The sequence below is a fragment of the Chrysemys picta genome, chromosome 7 (genome assembly GCF_011386835.1).
Source record: "Chrysemys picta bellii isolate R12L10 chromosome 7, ASM1138683v2, whole genome shotgun sequence".
Taxonomy (NCBI): Eukaryota; Metazoa; Chordata; order Testudines; family Emydidae; genus Chrysemys; species Chrysemys picta.
The window spans coordinates 10,127,671-10,150,673 of NC_088797.1; the positions used below are offsets into that span (position 1 = coordinate 10,127,671).

Here is a 23,003-nt window from a genome sequence, read left to right on the forward strand (position 1 = left end):
CTGGAGCGAGCGCCAGGCAGAAAGTGCGAGCGCTTCGGAGGCAGCGCCGAAGCGAGAGGCTTCTCCCCTCTCGTTTTTTTCGGCACTTGATCCAATGAAAGCAGGCGAGTTCGGGAGGTGAAAGTTCAGCCGAAGGACAAACCCCAGTGTGCAAGGAAACGGGCGTGTACCGCGAGCGAGTCTCTCCTTACAAAGGGCACGGAGCTAGGTTACACGCGCGCTGGGGCTGGGGTGAGTCCGGGCCAGGCGCCGCTGGGAGAAAGTGCCTTAAAATCGCGAGTCGCTTGTTTGTTTCCCTCCCCCTTCGCTGCTCCTTCTAGGAACAGGCTCAGAGTCTGGGGCGATGCGTTGTTTAACACAAGTTACCTGCTGTTGCAGAGATACCGGTCAGGAGGAAAGTGAGGGTAGTTTACATCCAGTGCTCAGGGGAAAAAAAAAAAAGTGATGAGATTTGTTAGTGTGTTGCAACCAGGCTTGAAGTTAAATCGCCTGAGAGAAATCCAATAAAGGAGGCAAGGGATGCTGAATAAATGCTGCTTTATTTCTAAAGTCTTAGCACTAAATTAACTCCCCTCCTTAAAAAAAAGGAAAAATAAAAGGGGATGGGGGAATAGGATGGGTACCACTGAAGATTCATATCACCAAGCCATAGCAGTAAGTGACTAGTTCATAGTATGTTGGCATTTCTTTCATTAATCCAGTTTGGAACAGTTAGGTTGCAGTTTTGCTGCTCACAAACCTCTGTGTTTTTTAAACACTTTTATTTAATATTAACCCATAACATGATCGAGGCCTTTCTTTAAAAAAATCAAATTTATAACCAGTTTGAAAAGTAATAATTTTGCACTATCAATTAGAATTCAGGGCCTTTTAGGAGGCTCACAAAGCACTTTGCAAAATATAATTAAGCCTCCCAACATCCCTGTAAGGTGGGGGGGGAAATTACCTTGTTTTATAGATAGGTATGCGAGGCACAGAGAGGCTACATTAACAGCCTAAAATCACACAACAAGTCAGTAGTAAAACCGGAAATAGAATCCAGAATTCCTGACACACACACACACCAGTCTTATAGGTTCTAAGCACTCCTTCTCTACAGTGCTTACTATAAAGACCCACTTGCACAGCTCTATTGTTAATCAATAATATGTATAAAATAAACAATAAATATGTTCCTATTTTACAGAGGAAAGTAGGTGATTAGTAAACCAAAGGCCCACTCCTAAAAAGTGTTAAATGAGATGCCCATACTCCCTATTGCTGCATGACTTGAGACCTTACAGGATCTTGCCTCAGCCTGCATTCCATGTTTAGAACAAAATTCCCATTGATCTCAGTAGGTGTTTTGACTGAGGAAGGACTGCGGGATTGGATCCTCAGTGTCCATCCAACCGATAATAATAAAACTCATCACTTCAGCAGCTTCATGGTAAAAATGTATTAAGTTAAAAAAAAAAAGCTGAAATTTTTTAACTCAGTCAATTGTTCCAAGTGTTAAAGACAGTATTACTAATACCTAATAGTGTTATGCCCAAGTACCATTTCGCTTATATGGTATGAACCACACTGGCATGAATGAAGAGAGTTAAAACATAGAACTGTAATTTTGCCATATTTATTCTCTATCTGAGTGGCATTTTCTTTGTGGAGTTTAGTTGGACTCTGAGGACTACTGCTGTTCAGTTCAGTGATAGTTACTCCTATACAACCAACTGTTGTGTGTCTGACCTAGCATATGACACTGCAAAGTGTACAAGAGATCAACAAACTCCAAGCATGAAATGCTGGTCCCATTGAAATCAATGGCAGTTTTGCCAGGGACTTCAACAGGGCCAGGATTTCGCCCTAAGTGACAAATGGAGGAACTGACAGGCCCTACTCATTGGGTGGTGTTAACAATCCCACTAGTTAAAATTATAAATGTAGAATTTTTCCTGCTAACCCCCCTACACAATCTCTCTTATACTTATTCTGTATGAAGAATGCCAATTAGTGTCTGATGTTTGAGAGGGCTGCATACAGAATGCCCAACAGAGATCAGTTGTGTAGACTGAAGATGAACATTTTACTCTTCCACTCTAAAATGTTCAGCTTACCCTGTGAGTAGCTACAATAAGTGATGTGTTGAAGCATCACACCGTTTCAGAAATAAAGTTAATGGCCAGATTTATAAAAGAAGGTGCTTAAAGCTAGGCTCCTACATTTATATTTAGGTATCTAAATCAGTGGCCTCATTTTCAGAGGTGCTGAGGACCCAGAAACATAATAGTGTGACAGCAATTCTGCAGCATTCTGTAAAGAACAATTTAGATGGCAATTTGATTCTAGGAATTATTGAGCAACATACCCAGTTAGCAGAAATTATTTTCTTTCAACTAAGTGGAAACTGTTAATAATCTCATTTTGTCCATTTCTTTGCTTTTTGGTAATTGCACTCAGCAGGTTTGAAACAAGGCTCTCACTAAATGTTGCTCTCTCTGATTTTGTATATTTCAGTGTCTAGTCAGCTGAAGTGGTGAAGAACTGCATGTCCATTTACTATATGTTAGTGGGGAACTTAACTGCTTCTTAACATATTGTTCATTTTCAACACTGTCACGTTGCATTCATATAGAGCACATTTTAATTTCTTGATCAGTAATCAAGTGGAAGTTTCTTCTTGGCAAATTAAAGCAGGAAGATTTTCACACAAAAGAAAGGGCATGGTAGTAGAACGCCACCTTTTGGCAGAAAAAGTAAATACTGTAGAAGCATATTTCGAAGATGCTTCTGATGTGCAATTACACTTTAAATTACACTAATGGCAAAGTACTTATGCCTAATTCATTATATTTTAAATAATTAAGAGGAAAATCATCGCAAATAAATATTTGCAAAGACAAAGATGGTTTAGCTGTACTTTAAGAGTAATCTTCAAAGAGAGTAAGTACATAATTTCATTATGTCATTGTATTACTAAATAGACTCAATTATCAAAAAGCAGCAACAAAATACTAGCCTTCACAATCTACCCCACCCACTTGACGTACAGTGGAATATATTATAGATGTGTGTGATTGGAAAAGGCAGGTTACATTTTTGTAATATAATTAGGGTCTTTTTCCACCATTTTTCCATTTTACTTCATTGTTTTCTGATAGGAAATTACAGCAGGAGAAAATATATAGTGCAATTCTTAGACCATAGCCTGCACATAAATAGAAGCTATTTTTTCTCTTACTGAAGTGCTTTAGAGGTATTTGTTATACATTTAAACCCAGAATAAACTTTGTTTATTGTAAACTTCTTGGCTCTTGTTTTTAACTATGCAAATTTAAATCAGTATATTAACTCTATAAAACGTGATTAATTCCATAGACAATAAGAGCAGTGGGACTTCTCCCTCCCCCTCCACCAAGGCAAGCTGCTAATTGCACTTGAATTGTTTACTGCTGTATTGTTTTACAAGTGCCTGGAGAAAGAGATGCTTGATATTCCCACCACCACCATGATTATCCCAGGAGCAAATGCTTGGCAGATTTTGGTAAGGGTGTACACACGCTATGACTACAGCTTGTTAGTAAAAAAGAAAAAAATTATGGAGGTGATGACGCCTCTGTAATTATAGGTGTTACTGTTTTAAAGTCAGAATGTTTTCCAAGCTGCTCTAGTGCCACACCTCCAGCATCCCATGAGCAATGCCTCTTCAAATCCTTTCCATTTTAGTCACTGGTTTATGAGGATATACAGAATACCTCAACAAGGCATTGTTGTACACAATGAGAAATGAACTGGAAACAAGTTAGGGCTTCCCTGCTTCTTACTTAGACACAAAGCACAAATGGACACCATGATATTATTGTCTCTATCTATAGAGTATGAAAAGAAATGCAATATGGGACCTCAAAAAAAAAAAAAGGCACATTGACAAATGAAATGTGTTGGTTTTGCAGCTTGTTTTATATTTTGTGGTTGTTTAAATCAATCATGCCACCATTCTAAGGAGGCATAATTAGAGCAGAGAACCCATGAGTAATCACATCCATTAATTTACAAGAAGATTTCTGCTGCAAAGTAAGTTTGATGTTGGCAATCACTCCAAGTCTAAGTATAAAACAAGCGAATGTGAAGAAAGTCAGATCCTTATGACAATAGACACTGTTCAAAAGACAGAAGATGCAATCTTGCCTGTCAGACTGTTTTTATGAGAGAAGGTAAATAAGGCCAAACATTTGGCCCCGCTAATTTCTGGGATGTGAAGGCTCAGCTTTGTGATCCAAGTGGTGATAAGTTTTACAAAGGCATAAAGACCTACACTAAGGGCCTGATCTTGCCCCAAGTGAAGCCATTGGCAACATCCCCATTGACTTCAATGGCGGCAATATTCATTTTAATATGGGGAAGCAGGTTGGGGTGGGAACAAGAAAATATAGTTATCCCCAATGAGAGTTGTAGCCAAAGCAAGATTGTTTTAAAAATTCAATTGTGGTTTATGTCCTTCCCTCACAAGAAAGCTGGTGACATAAAACTAACGTGTACTTAAAAATTCTGGGCCACTTTTTTCAGAAGCGCATAGGACCCAGCATCTGCCCTTGTTCTCAGATTCTGTCTAGCCCATTGTTCTCAGTGGGAGCTGAGCACTTTTAAAAGTCTAGCCCCTTGTCTGCATTGAAGGCCTGATCCTGAAAGCTGTGGAGCAGCCCCACTTCACAACAAAGTTAATGGGAAATGCTTAGCACCTGGCACAATCAGGCTCCAATTAACCAGCATATACTAACCACAGCTGAATATTAGCCCCCTGCACTCTCCCTGCCATATAAGGGACTGCTAGCTGAATGGAGAGAAGAGATGAGTCGTGAGGAACACAAATTGTCTCTCTGTTCTTCCGTTAGTTGGTGTTTACAAGGGAAACCATGGTGGAGGCCAGTTTTCATTTACAGCTTCATCATCGAAGTGCAGTTAGGCAGGTACATACAGTAGCCTAAATTCTATTCTCCATTATATTGATGTAAATCCGGAGTAACTCCACTGAAGTCAGTGTTGCATCAGTATGAGTGAGAATGGAATTTAGCCCTGGAGTCCTAAGGGCATCCTAGCAGATTGTAAGGGCTAGATTCTCATACCCTTGCTCACGCTGATATTCCATTACTCCATTCACTTAAAGTCTTACAAAAAGTGGCCTTAGATAACTTGCACACTTTCAGTTGTTCTGGGTTCCAAACAATAGGTATTTTCTTTTCCTTACGGGCAAAGAAAGGGGAGGAATAGCTATTGTATTTGGGTCAGAGTATTAATCTGTCCCATTTTGGTGGAGGTTTTTCAATGCATATTCATTGGAATTAATATCAGTCTCAATTCCTATTGCTTCCTGAATATAAGTATATGATGTACTGTACATGGAGTGGCAAACACCACAAGACATCCAATCTTATAGTACCTCTATGACCAATTCATTTGGAAAACCACAAGTCAGGTCCTCTTGCAGTATTGAACATGTGTAAAATGCTAATATGAGCCATCTTATTTTATTGAGCAAACTGGGATGGAGAGAAGACAAATATAGGATAGGAAATAAATATTGCAGGGAGCAAGGGATTGTTTTAGGCATGAAAAGGGAAAGATTTCAGGGAGAAAGACAGACTACAAGAAAACCATTATCAACACATTTTTTTACAAGTAGTAGGCCAAATACAAACTTAAAAAAAAAGTTAAGGTTTTTATTCTCCCCTCACGGGAGTTCATCCCAGCAGTTTCTCAGACCCATTTTTCAGGATCTCCAACTTCTTGCTCTGTTTGAGACTAGGGTATATGTTCAAAGGAAGGGAAGGCCTTTGTGTCCAAAGACATACTGTTATATTCTACAAGCTATGGCACACCCAGGTCAGTTCCTCCTTGATAACCCCATGAACATTTGTGTGCAGTTCCTCTCATAAAGCAGTCATTGTCCTCGCATTAAAAATAAATGAATCTCCTATCAACCATGTCATATCCGAAGTCCTGTTTCTTCCCACCATAGTTGACCATGCTACGTCATGGCCAAGCGTGTTAAAGTTCAGCACTCCGTAGGGAATGTCAGGTACCCATAATCATCATACTTCTGGGCCAGAGGAATAGCACAAAAGCATATATGTAAGTGAAGGAACAATAATTATTCATATTATGGAAGCACAGCTGTTGAAACAAATAATGCAACACAAGCCTTGACAGTGATAATATACTGTGTTTATTATTTCCCTCCAGTTATAGTCCATGTGAGGTTCAGTCTCCTAGAGGGCAGCGTAAGGTCCATCTCTTGCAGCTGGTTGAAGGTCAAGAGGACAAATGCTGGTGCAGATGGTATTCCCCCTGCTAAAGGTGCTATTCAGGTCTTCTATCCTTGAGGGTCCCTTTGCTTGGAAGCATAGGAGGCCACCAGCAGTCTCCCATGATTATTTTGCTGCAGCAGAACATCTGTCACCTCTTCTTTAGCTTATTAATAATTTCACCATTGGGTTTTCAGACCTTAAAGCCTGATTTTGTTCAAAGCTAGGCCAGGAGTTCATCGGCGGGAGTACAAAGGTTATGAGACTGGCTACCTGTTACTCTGTGACAGACTGCCATCCACCTAGCCTAAAATTATTTTATGTATATTTATTAACCTTGTTTATTATAGCTTTTTCAATAGCAAAACAGAATAGCTGCATGTTAAATTCCATTTGAGCCCATTTCACAGGTTTGTACCTTACTAAAAAAATTATCTTTAAAAGGTGAATTCTTCTGGAAAATGGGACCAAATCATTTCAGTCATTTTTAACTTGTCCTAGTGGGGTAGGGGAAGAGGAGAGCATTGTAACTCCTGAAATACAGTATCTAGTTTAAAATTTATGGAGTTATGTGACTGCATGGTGCTGTGGATAGGAGTGAAAGAGTTAAACCCCCACCACCCTTTTTTCTTTTTTAAAAGTATGAAGGAATTGTATTAAATACAGCTTTTGTTAACATAAAAACTTTCAGTTTCTCATTGCAATATTAAACGCTTCCAAATCATAAATATTTAGTAATGTGGCCAAGTTCACTTTGCAATGAGATTAACTTCAGTTCCTGACTTTCTTATGGTTAAATCCTAAATCGTGGTGTTGCATTAATGTAGATTTTTTGCAACAGTCGTCTTCTGGCATAGGTTAGCTTAATGCTGGTTTAAGATGAAATCCTGGCCGCACTGGAAGCCAACGGAAGTTTTGCTATAGACTTCCATGGACCAAGATTTTACCCTTGGAGACTATGGGCCACTGTATCTTTCTACACCAGGTCTATAGCCGTGCATTTTTCTCTGGTTCTCCATTCTTGTGGTTCCACGCCTACTTATTGAATTGATTTTCTGTCTCTGATGACAGCACCACTTCTTCAACAAACATCCTGTCTGTAAAGAGTCCTCTAAGGTTAAATTCTCATCCCTCTGCTCTTTTCTGTCTTCCTTTTCACCTTAACTAGAACTTATGCTTTAATATGACTCTTCTTCACACAGCACACAATCAACTTGTGGAACTCCTTGCCTGAGGAGGTTGTGAAGGCTAGGACTATAACAGCGTTTAAAAGAGAACTGGATAAATTCATGGAGGTTAAGTCCATTAATGGCTATTAGCCAGGATGGGTAAGGAATGGTGACCCTCGCCTCTGTTTGTCAGAGGGTGGAGATGGATGGCAGGAGAGAGATCACTTGATCATTACCTGTTAGGTTCACTCCCTCTGGGGCACCTGGCATTGGCCACTGTCAGTAGACAGGATACTGGGCTAGATGGACCTTTGGTCTGACCCAGTATGGCCATTCTTATGTTCTATGACTCCTTTAATACTTCTCAGTGTCTATCCTGAGGAAGTAAACTTAAATCGCAACTTCCTTAAGCTAAGGAAGCTTCCAAGGAGTAGTACTGCTTTTGGCCTAGAGTCAGCTATTCAAACACTACTCCATCTCTCCTCAGACTTTTCTGTGTACCACGCTGGTCCAGAGGGGGTCCTTACAATCCCAGCAGTGAAGACAGGTATCACGTTACCAGCATGGTAAAGACCATGCAAGAGAGATTATGTAAATGTTAGTATGGGGATGACAATGGTAACATCTGTGTTAAGTCCCTGGATATGCACAGTGTAAAGAGAGGGCCTGATCCAAAGCCCATTGAAGTCAACAGGGGTCTTGCTCTTGACTTCAGTTACCTTAGGATCAGCCCTAGATGTATTGAGGCACCAGCGCAGACTAACTGAAATGAGTGCCCATCCAGACACTAAGAGTGGCAGGACTATTGCAGACTTGACCCTTGAATACTTATTAAACATTACATTAGTCTCTCGTCTCCTTTTTGGAAGTGAATATTACAACTGGACAAAGATTAAAACAAATATCTTGCATTACTGTGGCATTTATAGGGCAGTGCAAAGCCATTATCCTGCGACACGCAATGAACTACCTCTGGATACCTAGTGGAGTTTCAAATTCTGATTAGATCACAGGTACAAATTAAATTTGATGGCCTCTTCACAATCCACCCTGCCATTCTCTTAATTAACTACACTTCCCATAAGCTTAATTGTGATGGCAACATGGTAATTTAAAGATGGTATCTGCCTTTTTTCCACAGAGGATACATTTTTTTGTCCTTGTTGATCTCAAACTTGCACAGCACCCTGTGATATTATTGGGTCTAAAGTCTTGCATTATTTTTAACCCTATGGTCCTGCATCAGCCATTAAGGTTTCCACTGCAGTTACATGTCCGTGAAAACAGCAACCCCTGTGTCTCCATTGGAGCAACATATATTGGTTATTGGTGAATAACTGCCAGGAATAAGAGGGATGGGGGAGAAGTGAGAAGAGAGAGAAGCAAATCATGTTCCTGGTGGTTCTAACCCTCTGGCAGTGAACAGGTTAAACCCCACTATGCTGCCATCCCTGCACAACATTGGTTGTTCTAGCATCGTGGAACCCTGGACTGTGCTCTCCTTGTCCATTTTGACCTATATCTGACGTTAGCATTGCAAATTATGTCTGTTGCCATTCAGCTAGTCAAAGGCCTTGTCTACACTACGAGAGTAGTTCGATTTTACTTGCATCGAATTTTTGTAATCGATATTGCAAAGTCGAACGTGTGTGTCCACACTAAGGACAGTAATTCGACTTTGTGCGTCCACACTAACGGTGATAGCGTCGACATTCGAAGCGGTGCACTGTGGTCAGCTATCCCACAGTTCCCGCAGTCCCCTCTGCCCATTGGAATTCTGGGTGTAGCCGGCAATGCCTTCTGGGTAACAAAATGAGTCGAGGGTGCTTTTGGGAAACTGTCGTCATCCGTCCATCACTCCCGCCCTCCCTCCCTGAAAGCGCCGGCGGGAAAACAGTTCGCGCGCTTTTCCAGTCATTGACAGCGCGGACGCCACTGTACTCCGAGCATGGAGCCCGCTGCGACCATCGCTGCAGTTGTGGCCGCTCTCAACGTCTCGCAGCTTATCATAAAGGTTTCCCTGAGGCAGATGCAGAAAAGTCAGGCAAGGAGGCTACGGCACCGCGGTGATGTCCTGAAGTCTGAGAGTAGCACAGACCTGTCAGAAAGCAGGCGACCCAGCGCCGAGGACATCACAGTGGCAATGGGTCATGTTGATGCCGTGGAACGGCGATTCTGGGCACGGGAGACAAGCACTGAGTGGTGGGACCGCATAGTGCTGCAGGTCTGGGATGAATCCCAGTGGCTGCGAAACTTTCGCATGCGGAAGGGAACTTTCCTGGAACTTTGTGAGTTGCTGTCCCCTGCCCTGAAGCGCAGTGACACCCGGTTGCGAGCTGCACTGAGTGTACAGAAGCGAGTGGCCATAGCCCTGTGGAAGCTTGCAACGCCAGACAGCTACCGGTCAGTCGCGAACCAGTTTGGGGTGGGCAAATCTACCGTGGGGGTTGTTGTGATGCAAGTAGCGAAGGCAATCGTTGATGTACTGCTGCCAAAGGTAGTGACCCTGGGAAACGTGGAGGCGATCATAGATGGCTTCGCAGCGATGGGATTCCCAAACTGCGGTGGGGCCATAGATGGAACTCACATCCCTATCCTGGCACCGGACCACCAGGCCACCCAGTACATTAACCGAAAGGGATACTTTTCCATGGTGCTGCAAGCACTGGTGGACCACAGGGGACGTTTTACCAACATCTACGTGGGATGGCCGGGCAAGGTTCATGACGCTCGTGTTTTCAGGAACTCTGGTCTGTTTAGACGGCTGCAACAAGGTATTTACTTCCCGGACCACAAAATAACTGTTGGGGATGTGGAGATGCCTATAGTCATCCTCGGGGACCCAGCCTACCCGCTAATGCCCTGGCTCATGAAGCCCTATACTGGCGCCCTGGACACTGAAAAAGAACTCTTCAACTACCGGCTGAGCAAGTGCAGAATGGTGGTGGAGTGTGCTTTTGGCCGTCTCAAGGGGAGATGGAGAAGCTTACTGACTCGCTGTGATCTCAGCGAAACCAATATCCCCATTGTTATAGCAGCTTGCTGTGTGCTCCACAATCTCTGTGAGAGCAAGGGGGAGACCTTTATGGCGGGGTGGGAGGTTGAGGAAAATAGCCTGGCTGGTGATTACTCACAGCCAGACAGCCGGGCGATTAGAAGAGACCAGCGGGAAGCGCTGTGCATCCGGGAGGCTTTGAAAGCAAAGTTCCTGAGTGAGCAGGGTAACCTGTGATTTTATAGTTTGTGTACTGAGAAGCTAAACCTGCCCCCGTTTCTTTACCCAGGTAATGTTGACTATCCTATCCAGTTACATACCCCCTTCACCCCCCCTCCAACACACGTGTCGAAATAAAAATAGTTCTACTTTGTTAAAGCACACCGTTTTCTTTAATACTGTTTTAGCGGGAATTTTTTAAAACTGGGACGCAGACTGTGGTGCGGGGCGGGTCTAGTGTTGTGATGCGAATGCAGCTTCTAAACTCAAGGATTGACAGGCTCCGCTGCGGTGGGATGCTTGTTTCAACGGAGCCTGTCACCCCTCCTGATCGGGACTGTGTGTATGGGAGGTCTATTTGACTTTGTGGCAGGGGGAGGACGGTTACAGATCCCATGCTGTGTGGCTCTGTGATCCTGTCTAAGGACCGGCGCTTAAGATCTGTAACTGCCCTCCCCCGCCACAAAGTCACAGAGCAACCCACCCCCCCCAACATTACATCAAAACAACCTCCCAGACTAACCGGGGCAACTAGTCACTGCATCACTGCACTGTGTATGTGCCCTGCTGCTGTGCCTGCCCCCGACTATGTACCCTGCCAAAGGAGACTGTCCTGTCCAATTTCCAACCCCCTTTCCCCTCCTCCTCCAAAAGAACATGATTGAAACAGTAGTTAACAGAAACGAATTTTTTATTATCAACTACACATGGCATTGGGAGGTGAAACTTGGACGTGGGCTTGTGTCAGGCGGGAAGGAAAGAACTTTTCAAATTTTGGGAAATGAGAGCCTTCTGCTACTAGAGCTCTCTGCAGGGGTGGAGTGAGAGTTAGCAGGGACTCTGCCGCCTCTCCTTCTTTGCACTTTGGGTGAGGTGGGTATGGGACTTGGTGGCGGGGGAGGGCGGTTAGAGATGGACTGCAGCGGGGCTCTGTCCTCCTGCCTCCGTTCCTGCAGAACATCCACAAGGCGCCGGAGCGTGTCCGTTTGCTCCCTCAGTAGTCCAAGCAGCGTTTGAGTCGCCTGCTGGTCTTCCTGCCGCCACCTCTCCTCCCGATCCATGTTGGCTTGGTGCATTCGGGTCAAGTTCTCCCGCCACTGGGTCTGCTGTGCTGCCTGGGCTTGGGAAGAGGCCATAAGCTCAGAGAACATGTCCTCCCGTGTCCTCTTCTTCCTACGCCTAATCCGCGCTAGCCTCTGGGAGTGTGATTCCAGGCTAGGTTGTGAGACAGTCGCAGACGGGGCTGTGGAAATGGGAAAAAGGGAGTGAATTCCTCTGAAAGATAAATGTAGTTGTGAACAAAGAACATAGTCTTTCTCTGTGAACAAGACCATGCACAGCACCTTTCACATGCGCACTCAGCACAAGGTCGAATTCTCGGCCTTCGCATTCTGTGCCTGGGGTCTTGAACAGCACATTTGAGAAGCGAGGCAGCACAACGGAATTTCTGTTGCAGGCAGACATGGTAAGCCGTACACTTGTGGCAGTTTAAAACTTTTATATTACCACTGGCCTCATTTCACATTTAAATCAATGTCAGTCCCTGCTGCCAGCAATCCGGCAAGCGGGAACTCTGCTCCTGTCCCACCCCCTCGCGGCTGTCCCCGGGAATGATCCCTTTCGGCTGCCCCTCTCCCGCCTCCACCGCGTGGCTGCAAACCAGCGGTGACAGTTCTGTAAAGGAACGGGAAAGCAGTCCCAACACTAACATTCCCCTACCTAATTAAAAGCAGGTCACCATGGCCGACATCACCCTGATGAGGATCTCCGAGAGCGACAAAGAGAGAATGCTCCGGGAAAGCCTCCAAAGACCAGGGCCGTATGCCGCCCTGCTGTGCAGAGCAATGATCCCCGAGTACCTGATAATCTCGTGGCGCGGCAACGTGTCGTACTTCGGAGGACCCAATAAGGCCGCTCTCCCCAAGAACCTCATGCAACGGCTTTCAAGTTACCTCCAGGAGAGCTTCATCGAGATGTCCCAGGAGGATTACTGCTCTATCCCCGCACATATAGACCGCATTTTACTGTAGCTGCAGTAGCAGGGAATACACAGTAGAGCGGCTTGTGCAGGACAATCACTGAAAACCGGACATTGCTAGATTTCTTTTCAAAACTTGCACTGCCCCTTACTAAACCGTTAAGCGCCTAGGGCACACTAATCATGAACAACCCATTCTTTTAATTGTTAATATTCCTGTTTTGTTAAAAATAAATGTTTAGATGTTTACAACACTTACTGGCTGATCCTTCACCAGATTCTGTGTCCGGGGTAATGGCTGGGGACGCTTCGTAGGGGATCTCTGTAAGGGTGATGAAGAGATCCTGGCTGTCGGGGAAATCAGCGTTGTGAGAGCTGCCAACTGCCTCGCCCTCCTCATCTCCTTCCTCATCTTCCCCGTCCCCTAACATGTCTGAGGAACCGGCCGTGGACAGTATCCCATCCTCAGAGTCCACGGTCACTGGTGGGGTAGTGGTGGCGGCAGCACCGAGGATGGAATGCAGTGCCTCGTAGAAACGGGATGTCTGGGGATGGGATCCGGAGCGTCCGTTTGCCTCTTTGGTCTTCTGGTAGCCTTGTCTCAGCTCCTTGATTTTCACGCGGCACTGCGTTGCATCCCGGCTGTATCCTCTCTCTGCCATGTCTTTAGAGATCTTCTCGTAGATCTTTGCATTCCTTCTTTTGGATCGCAGCTCGGAAAGCACGGACTCATCGCCCCACACAGCGATGAGATCCAAGACTTCACGATCAGTCCATGCTGGGGCTCTCTTTCTATTCACAGACTGCATGGCCATCACTGCTGGAGAGCTCTGCATCGTTGCCAGTGCTGCTGTGCTCGCCACGATGTCCAGACAGGAAATGAGATTCAAACTGGCCAGACAGGAAAAGGAATTCAAATTCAAATTTTCCCGGGGCTTTTCCTGTGTGGCTGGTCAGAGCATCCGAGCTCGCACTGCTGTCCAGAGCGTCAACAGAGTGGTGCACTGTGGGATAGCTCCCGGAGCTATTAGCGTCGATTTCCATCCACACCTAGCCTAATTCGACATGGCCATGTCGAATTTAGCGCTACTCCCCTCGTCGGGGAGGAGTACAGAAGTCGAATTAAAGAGACCTCTATGTCGAACTAAATAGCATCGCAGTGTGGACGGGTGCAGGGTTAATTCGATTTAACGGCGCTAACTTCGACATAAACGCCTAGTGTAGACCAGGCCAAAGTGAATGGACAGAAACAAGACAAAAAGCGTAGCAAAGATGATACTAATGGAAGGGGGGGGGAATCTGAATTACATGTAATTAATTATTTTTTAATGTAAAAACCGTAATAGTGTGGTGGTGCTTGAAAAATCATTTAAAGCCTCTTTTCAAAAGAGCAGCCTCCCCTGTTAGTAATCTTCTTTTCTGTGCTGCCAGTATGAATTGTGATATGCAACTTCCTTATTGGCCCATTGCCAGCATTTGCAGGCTGATATCCGACTGTCCAAAAGACCTAAGTAGGATAATCTTGTGTCCTCCTTCTAAATGGATAACTTCACATGACCAGGGACCCTGGCAACCTACTGAACATTTTGGTGGGAAATTGTCAGATTTAAGCCAAAGTTGTGCAGATGATGACAGAAAATGTAATGCAACTGGGGAGAAGTTTCAGATTAAATAGATTCAGTAAATTTGTTTCTTAGCTTGCAAAATGATAAATTAATTTGATTTCAACATATCAGCATCACCTTTCCCAGCCTTGAGGCATCTTGATAGATAATTATAAACACACGCCGATGAAGACAAGCCAGAGGAGCTGTAGCAAAGCAATGGCATTTTCTCTGCACAAAAGAAACTGGTCCACATAACCAAAAGTCACAGCTCCACACAAACCCTCCACCTCTCAGCCATTCGTCTCACCCAACTCCCCATACACTCCCTTTCCATTTGTTTTAAAGGCCTGGTCTACACTACGACTTTAATTCGGATTTAGCAGCGTTAAATCGAATTAACCCTGCACCCGTCCACACAACGAAGCCATTTAATTCGAAATAAAGGGCTCTTTACATCGATTTCTGTACTCCACCCCGACGAGAGGAGTAGCGCCAAAATCGATTTTATCATTTCAAATTAGGGTTAGCGTGGCCGCAATTCGATGGTATTGGCCTCCGGGAGCTATCCCACCGTGCACCATTGTGACCGCTCTGGACAGCAATCTGAACTCGGATGCACTGGCCAGGTAGACAGGAAAAGCCCCGCAAACATTTGAATTTCATTTCCTGTTTGGTCACCTGTGCTCTTCACGTTGGGCACAGATAGCTCATCAGCACAGGTAACCATGCAGGCCGATAATCGAAAAAGAGCACCAGCATGGACCGTACGGGAGGTACTGGATCTGATCGCTATATGGGGAGAGGATTCAGTGCTAGCAGAACTTTCATTCAAAAAGACGAAATGCCAAAACTTTTGAAAAAATCTCCAAGGGCATGATGGAGAGAGGCCACAATAGGGACTCAGATCAGTGCCGCGTGAAAGTCAAGGAGCTCAGACAAGCCTATCAAAAAACAAAGGAGGCAAAGGGTCGCTCCGGGTCAGAGCCGCGGACATGCCGCTTCTACGACGAGCTGCATGCAGTTCTAGGGGGGGCCGCCACCACTACCCCACCTCTGACCGTGGATTCCGAGGCAGGGATAATCTCATCAGCTACACCTGAGGATTCTGCGGACGGGGAAGAGGAGGAGGAGGAGGACGAGCTTGCAGAGAGCACCCAGCACTCCGTTCTCCCCAACAGTCAGGATCTTTTTCTCAGCCTGACTGAAGTACCCTCCCAACCCTCCCAACCCAGTATTCAAGACCACGACCCCATGGAAGGGACCTCAGGTGAGTTTACCTTTTAAAATATAAAACTTGTTTTAAAAGCAAGGGTTTTTAATGATTACTTTGCCCTGAGGACTTGGGATGCATTCGCAGCCAGTACAGCTACTGGAAAAGTCTGTTAACGTGTCTGGGGATGGAGCGGAAATCCTCCAGGGACATCTCAATGACGCTCTCCTGGAGGTACTCCAAAAGCCTTGCCACAAGGTTTCTGGGCAGTGCAGCCTTATTCCGTCCTCCATGGTAAGACACTTGACCGCGCCATGCTTGCAGCAAGTAATCTGGTATCATTGCATGACAAAGCCTGGCAGCGTATGGTCCCGGTGTTTGCTGGCATTCAAGCAACATCCGTTCTTTATCTTGCTGTGTAATCCTCAGGAGAGTGATATCGCTCATGGTAACCTGGTTGAAATACGGGAATTTAATTAAGGGGAGAGAGGTGGCAGTTCCTACTGGGCTGTTTGCCTGTGGCTGAAAAGAAATTCTTCCCTGCAGTTAGCCAAGCGCAGGTGCGGGGTGGAATTGGCCCAGAGCTTTTCGCGTTTGGCTAGCAGGGATCTTCCCTGATACCAGCCACGCAGTGGGGGGAGGAGTAAAGCGATCATCCCAGAGAATTGGATGGGGGGGGGTGGTTAGTTTGTTTTCTGCTGCTGAATGTTAACAGGAAAACGCAGCACTCAACGGGCTTTGCTTGGTATGTGGGAAAGGAGGGCGCAGAAGCCGAAAGACAATGACTTACCATGGCCACATGCAAGCCGAATTCTGTTGCCCGGACCTGCGTCTGTGATCTCTAGCAGCAAAGCCACAGGCACTCAATATTAAGAGGCAAAATGCGACCTTGCACAGAAATCACATGTGCTATGTAATGTGAATAGTGTTGGTCACCGTGAAAGAGTATAAGCATTGTTCTGCAAAATGCATCTTTTTAAAAAGTTCTCTCCTTTTTTCCCTCCCTCCAGCAACTGCAAATTCTTCAAGCCTCCCTCCTCCGTCCCGAAGGCTATCACAGATAAGGCGTCGGAAAAAGAAGACGCGAGACGAGATGTTCGCAAAATCATGGAATCCAACCGCAGTGACAGAGCTCATCTGAATGAGTGGAAGGACACGGTTTCAAAGTATAGGAAAGAAGCCAGTGAACGTGAGGACAGGAGGGACCAATGTGAGGACAGGAGAGACGCTCGAGATGAGAGGTGGCGGCAGGAAGATCAGAGGAGGCAGGATGCAATGCTGGGGCTGCTGTGTGAGCAAACAGACATGCTCCGGCTTCTGGTGGAGCTTCAAGAACGGCAGCAGGATAATAGAGTGCCGCTACAGCCCCTGTATAACCCCCCTCCCCCCTCACCATGTTCCATAGCCTCCTCACCCAGACATGTAAGAACGCGGGGGGGAGGCTCCGCTCACCTTCCCATTCCACCCCAGTGAACAGCCCAAGTAAAAGGCTGTCATTTTATTAACCTTTTTTTAGTGGCCTTTTCCTTCCCGCCGATCCTCCTCCCAAACCCCACCCGGGTTCCCTCCCTCTTTTTATAAAATATTAATAAAGAAAGAATAAATGATTTTTAAACTATAGTGACTTTATTTGGTTTGAAAGCAAGCTGGGGGAAGGGGGAGGGTGGGTTCCTTTCAGAGAATGAGTCAATAAAGGGGGCGGGTTTTCATGAAGGAGAAACAAACAGATATTTCACACTGTAGCCTGGTCAGTCATGAAACTGGTTTTCAAAGCTTCTCTGATGCACAGCGCTTCCTGCTGTGCTCTTCTAATCGCCCTGGTGTCTGGCTGCGCGTAATCAGCAGCCAGGCGATTTGCCTCAGCCTCCCACCCCGCCATAAAGATCTCACCCTTACTTTCACAGAGATTGTGGAGCACACAGCAAGCAGAAATAACAATGGGGAGATTGGTTTGGCTGAGGTCTGAGTGAGTCAGTAACGATCGCCAGCAACCTTTTAAACAGCCAAATGCACATTCTACCACCATTCTGCACTTGCTCAGCCTGTAGTTGAACAGCTCCTGACTCCTGTCCAGGCTGCCTGTGTATGGCTTCATGAGCCATGGCATTAAAGGGTAGGCTGGGTCCCCAAGAATAACTATTGGCATTTCAACATCCTCAACGGTTATTTTCTGGTCCAGAAAGTAAGTCCCTTGCTGCAGCCCTTTAAACAGAGTAGTGTTCCTGAAGATGCAAGCGTCATGAACCCTTCCCGGCCAGCCCAGGTTCATGTTGGTGAAACGACCCTTGTGATCCACAAGTGCTTGCAGCACCATTGAAAAGTACCCCTTGCGGTTTATGTACTGGGTTCCCTGGTGCTCCGGTGCCAAGATAGGGATATGGGTTCCATCTATCGCCCCACCACAGTTAGGGAATCCCATTGCAGCAAAGCCATCCACTATGACCTGCACATTTCCCAGAGTCACTACCTTTCGTAGCAGCACCTGAGTGATTGCTTTGGCTACTTGCATCACAGCAGCCCCCACAGTAGATTTGCCCACTCCAAATTGATTCCCGACTGACCGGTAGCTGTCTGGCGTTGCAAACTTCCACAGGGCTATCGCCACGCGCTTCTCAACTGTGAGGGCTGCTCTCATCTTGGTATTCTGGCGCTTCAGGGCAGGGGACAGCAAGTCACAAAGTTCCACGAAAGTGCCCTTATGCATGCGAAAGTTCCGCAGCCACTGGGAATCATCCCACACCTGCAACACTATGCGGTCCCACCAGTCTGTGCTTGTTTCCCTTGCCCAGAATTGGCATTCCATGGATAGAACCTGCCCCATTAACAACATGATCTCCAAAGCACCGGGGCCCGCGGTTTGACAGAATTCTATGTCCGTGTCCATGTCCATGCCCTCATCACGCTTGTCGCTGCGCTGCCGCCGCCACTGCCTCCTCGCCTAGTTTTTCTGGTCCTGGCTCAGCATAAACTCCACGAGAACGCGCGAGGTGTTTACAATGTTCATGACTGCTGTCTTGAGCTGAGTGGGCTCCATGCTTGCCGTGGTATGGAGTCTGCAGTGTTCACCCGGGAAAAAAGGTGTGAAATGGTTGTCTGCCGTCCGTTGCTTTCATGCAGGGAGGGAGGGAGGGGTGAGGCTGTACCCAGAACCACCTGCGACAATGTTTTTTGTCCCATCAGGCACTGGGATCTCAACCCAGAATTCCAATGGGCGGGGGAGACTGCGGGAACTATGGGATAGCTATGGGATAGCTACCCACAGTGCAACGCTCCAGAAATCGACGCTAGCCCCGGAACATGGACGCACACCGCCGAATTAATGTGCTTAGTGTGGCCGCATACATTCGACTTTATACAATCTGTTTCCCAAATTCGAATTATATAAATTCGGATTAATCCCGTAGTGTAGACATACCCAAAGGGAGCAGAGTCAAACGTCAAAGGAACAGGTTTTGCAGCATAACCTAGAGGCCAAACTATTTTGACTATTTCAGACTGAAGTCTGTGGGATGAATTCCAGTCAGGGGCCCCACTGGCAAGACCTTGCCAGCTCTTTCATTTTCCAAGGGAGCTGTTAGTCAGGAACCACAGTTGACCTCAACCATGGCAGTGTAACAGACAGGGAAAGTGAGGCACAGAGCAGTGATGTGATTTGCCAAAGGACACACGCCCTTCAATGGCAGAGCTCAGAATCTCAGTCTGGTGTCCTATATACACCAGATCACAACATCTAGCTCTTTAGGTCGCAGATTGTCTTCTCTCTGGTCATGATCTTACAAAGAGATCCAGGCAGAGCCTTATGCTCTTCAGGAGTCCCATTAACCCCAAAGGTCCAACCACGGGCATCCTTTTGTAGGATCAGGCCCTATGTTCATAAATAATTATGTAACTGTTTTTCAACAGAAAATTGAATTTTCAACTAAACAGAAGGGTTTTTTTTCCCTGGGACTAGCTGATTTCTGCAGAAAAATTTTACTTTTCATTTAAAAAAAAACCCCAAAACTGTTCAGTTTTGGTTTTTAACTGAAAAAAAATTTTTTTTTAAACAAAAACAAATGCCTTCATTTTCATCAAAATTTGCAGCAAGAATACAATTTCTAACCAGCTCTACGCTACATGCATTTTTCATAATACCAAAAAGCAGAAGTGACCAGAGAGTGGAAGATCTGTTAGATTATGGAATAGACTCCCAGAAGAAGAGGAGGAAGCCACACTGCTTGGAGCATTTAAAACAAGATCAGGAAATACACTGTGGGGAACAATCCTGCACTGACAGGGTGTAAGGAGGCATACTCACCACACATAATAGCTCTCCCTTGTGGCAGGGTGCTATGTTGCAAGGCACCATTGTCTCCAGTTCCTCCAGCAGGTCATCTGCCTCCCACTAGGTCTTCCAAGGCTCGGCCCTCCAGCCAAGTCACAAAGTTCAGTCCCCTTCCAGGGTAACAAAATGGTCCAGCTTGAAAGTTCAAAAAATATCCCAACCCAAAAGAACCTTCAGCTCCACCCTCACCCTGGGCTCAATATTCCTTCCATTGCTCTTGCATGGCCGTGCCTTAAAGCTGGTGGAGGAACCCAGGACCAGCCTCTACTCTGGGTTCCAGCCCAGGGACCCTATATAAGCATCTAGGTCTGCTTCTACTTACGTGGTACTGTTTTCCTGGGCTACTACCTACCTCCAATCCCCTTTGCATTGCTTCCCCATAGCTTGTGCTTAACACAGCCTCCCTTTGGATCTCAGACATCTGTCTTCTCCCTAGATCCTCCTAGCCCTCCTCTCTCTGCTGAACTAACCACTCTTCTACCCCACCCTCATCTCTGAGGTCTCCCCATTCTGAGTCCCCTCAGCTTCCTTATAGTGCCCCGGTGCATAATCTTCCTTACCCAGCTCTGCCCCCCACCCAGGGTTGCCAACCCTCCAGGATTGACTTAGAGGCTCCAGGAATTAAAGATTAATCTCTAATTAAAGTTTATATCATGCAATGAAACCTCAAGGAATACGTCCAACCAAAATTAGCAACCCTACCCTCCTGAGGCCAGGAAGCAATCAGTCAATCACAGGTACGCCAATTGGCTCTTAACCCCTTGTCTAATAGGTGATGGAAGTAAATCCCCATCACACAGGGGTAGAGCAGATGACCTAATCTGTCTCAAATCTGTACCATCTTTGAGTCGATGAACTCCTATTTTCAACTGGTGAAAAACCTACAGACTAACAAACCAAGACCATCTTAAAAAAAAACCACCACCACCCTAATAATAATTAGTGATGCAAAAAGAGACAGCTAAATGGCCACTGTATGTAATTGTGACAATCTGGTCTGTTGTGACAAGTTGCCTGTCATAGTGGAAAGGAAAGATCAAGGGCTGGATTCTCTGGTCTCGCTGAGCCATGCTTGGCATAGAAGTTGGTAAAAGAGTGAGAGGGGATGAAAGTGGCTTAGCCTAGAGCTGAGTGGGGGATAGTTCAGCTTCTCGCACACAGTAGAGCAGACTCCGCACTTGTCTAAGGTGCACTTGGCTGGTCACAGCCCCAAGGAGTCATTCCAACAACTGGAGATCACTGGTTCGCAAAGGTGCTGCCATCACAGCTCCCTTTCCCAGGGCTCAGTGGGAGGAGAAATGGGAAGAGGAATTCAAAGAAATCCCTAGACAGCTGATTACGCTGGCTTTATAGTACCTCAGCACCATTAGGGGTCACCAATGGGCTGAGAATCTGTATTCAGACAGCTGGAGCCCAAAATGTCTTGTGGCTACTCTCTAAGCACCAAACTAAGCGTCTCCATATGTGATCAACCAAAACACAACCTATATTAGCGTAACATTACATCAATGGGGGAGACATTGTTTTAGGTCACATTAGATCTAGTTGGAATATGGTGAGCATTTTCCACCAAAATATTTTGGAAGAAATTGAAATTCTCTTTCCTCCCTCCCCATACATTTTTGGGTGAATTTCTTGGTTTAGTTCCAAAATAAAAAAAACCAGCCTTTCATCTAAATAAAGACATATTTTGAAAGAAGCAAAAATTTGAATAAAATAAAATAAAAAATTTCCCTAAAATAAAATTAAAATGGCACTTTTTCATTTAAAAATCTGCTGAGAAATTTTGACCAGCTTTAGATAATACATAACTCAAGAAAAATAGAGAAATATACCAAAACCAAAAATACTATCAATTAAGAAATACCAGTAGGTTGTGCTGCTATTGTTCATACTCAAAAGAAGATGATAAACTATAGTGCTATCTAAATAAATGAACATAATGTCTTGGACAAAGTCCAGCTTGAGCAAATAATTGGTGCAATGCCATTGCAGCAATTCTCTTGCATGGTGAGAGCTGGTTGAAAGTCACAATTTTCATTCTGCAAGAAATGCAGAAAATCTGAATCAATTTTGTTCAGACATGCAACAAAAAAAGTAGAATTCGCAATAGTTCCTGAAGAAGGAAATAAAAAAATAATTTAGAAATCATCAAAACATTTTATTAAAAAAAAAAAGGCAAAGGAAAATTGACCCTGGGAGCCCAAGCGCTGAGATTTCCAACTCAGCTGTGGTTGAACTGAACCGTGGCAGGAAGCCTAGAGAGTCCCTGGAGGGTTAGTGTGGACCAGAGTCAAAGGTGCTAACATGACCTTATCACTGCCCAACATTACATAGGCTCGGGGGTTGGTATACAGAGACCTCTGCCTGCTGAGTACCATGGCAATCACACCATTAAACTTCTTTTAAACTTTTATTAAAAGGTACAGAAAAAGAGAGGGAAAGAGTTAAAGTATTTGAACTGTAATTTATTAAATAAGTGTTTCATTTTTATGATCTCCCTTGTTCCCTTACCCTTAAGATGGAGAGAGTTTTTAAGAAGGAACCCCCTGATTTGACGCTCTCGCTAAGAACTGTCCTTTTTGGGGAAAAGAGAACAAGTTAGGTGAAATGGACTGGAGCTGTTGTTGTTGATTAAAGTCCATTCATATTTCCTAAAAGACAAACCAAGACAGACACATGCACAGAGAGTAAAGAGCAGCAAAGGGAGAAAATGCAACTCCGGTGTTGACTCTCATTTGCAACCTCATTGCTGGAAAAAAACACACACATGGCACACAGTCTTATTAGCCATGCCGAAACCTGGCAAACTTGTACCAGCATGGAGCTATTTAGGGCATTGTTTTTATCTGCCTCTTTGGTCACAGGCTCCCAGAAGTGTTCCTAAATATAGTCTGGGCTGGCTGAGCCACTTTTTATTAGACAGACGGCACAGGGAGAGGAATAGGGAAGAGAAGAAATATGGTGGGGAACGAAAAGAACACAAAGGGGGCCAGGGGAACAGTTGACAGCAAGAACCAAAGTCTTCCATCTCAGGTGGTATTCAAGATTTAGCCAAAGCCAGTGGAGGTGGCAGTGTCATCTGGGTCCCTCTCCCTGGCCTGATCTGGTCAGGACATCTCTGAGGATCAGGACTACAAAGGCCCAACGATGGGGTCCAGGAGACAGAGTCAGCCATGATGATAAAGCTTGCATCTTCTGGTTTACCTGGCTCTGAACC

At 45.3% G+C, this 23,003-nt stretch overlaps 1 protein-coding gene across 1 annotated transcript; it reads right to left on the bottom strand.

Moving 5' to 3' along the window:
- Nucleotides 1-11,337: 11,337 nt before the first annotated feature.
- Nucleotides 11,338-13,596, bottom strand: LOC135972529 (uncharacterized). The gene is made up of 2 exons (XM_065550774.1): nt 12,902-13,596; nt 11,338-11,907 (listed from the first exon to the last, which is right to left on the bottom strand). The coding sequence occupies exons 1-2, from the start codon at nt 13,476-13,478 to the stop codon at nt 11,432-11,434; spliced, it is 1,053 nt and encodes a 350-aa protein (XP_065406846.1). The 5' UTR covers nt 13,479-13,596; the 3' UTR covers nt 11,338-11,431.
- Between the last annotated feature and the right edge of the window lie 9,407 nt (nt 13,597-23,003).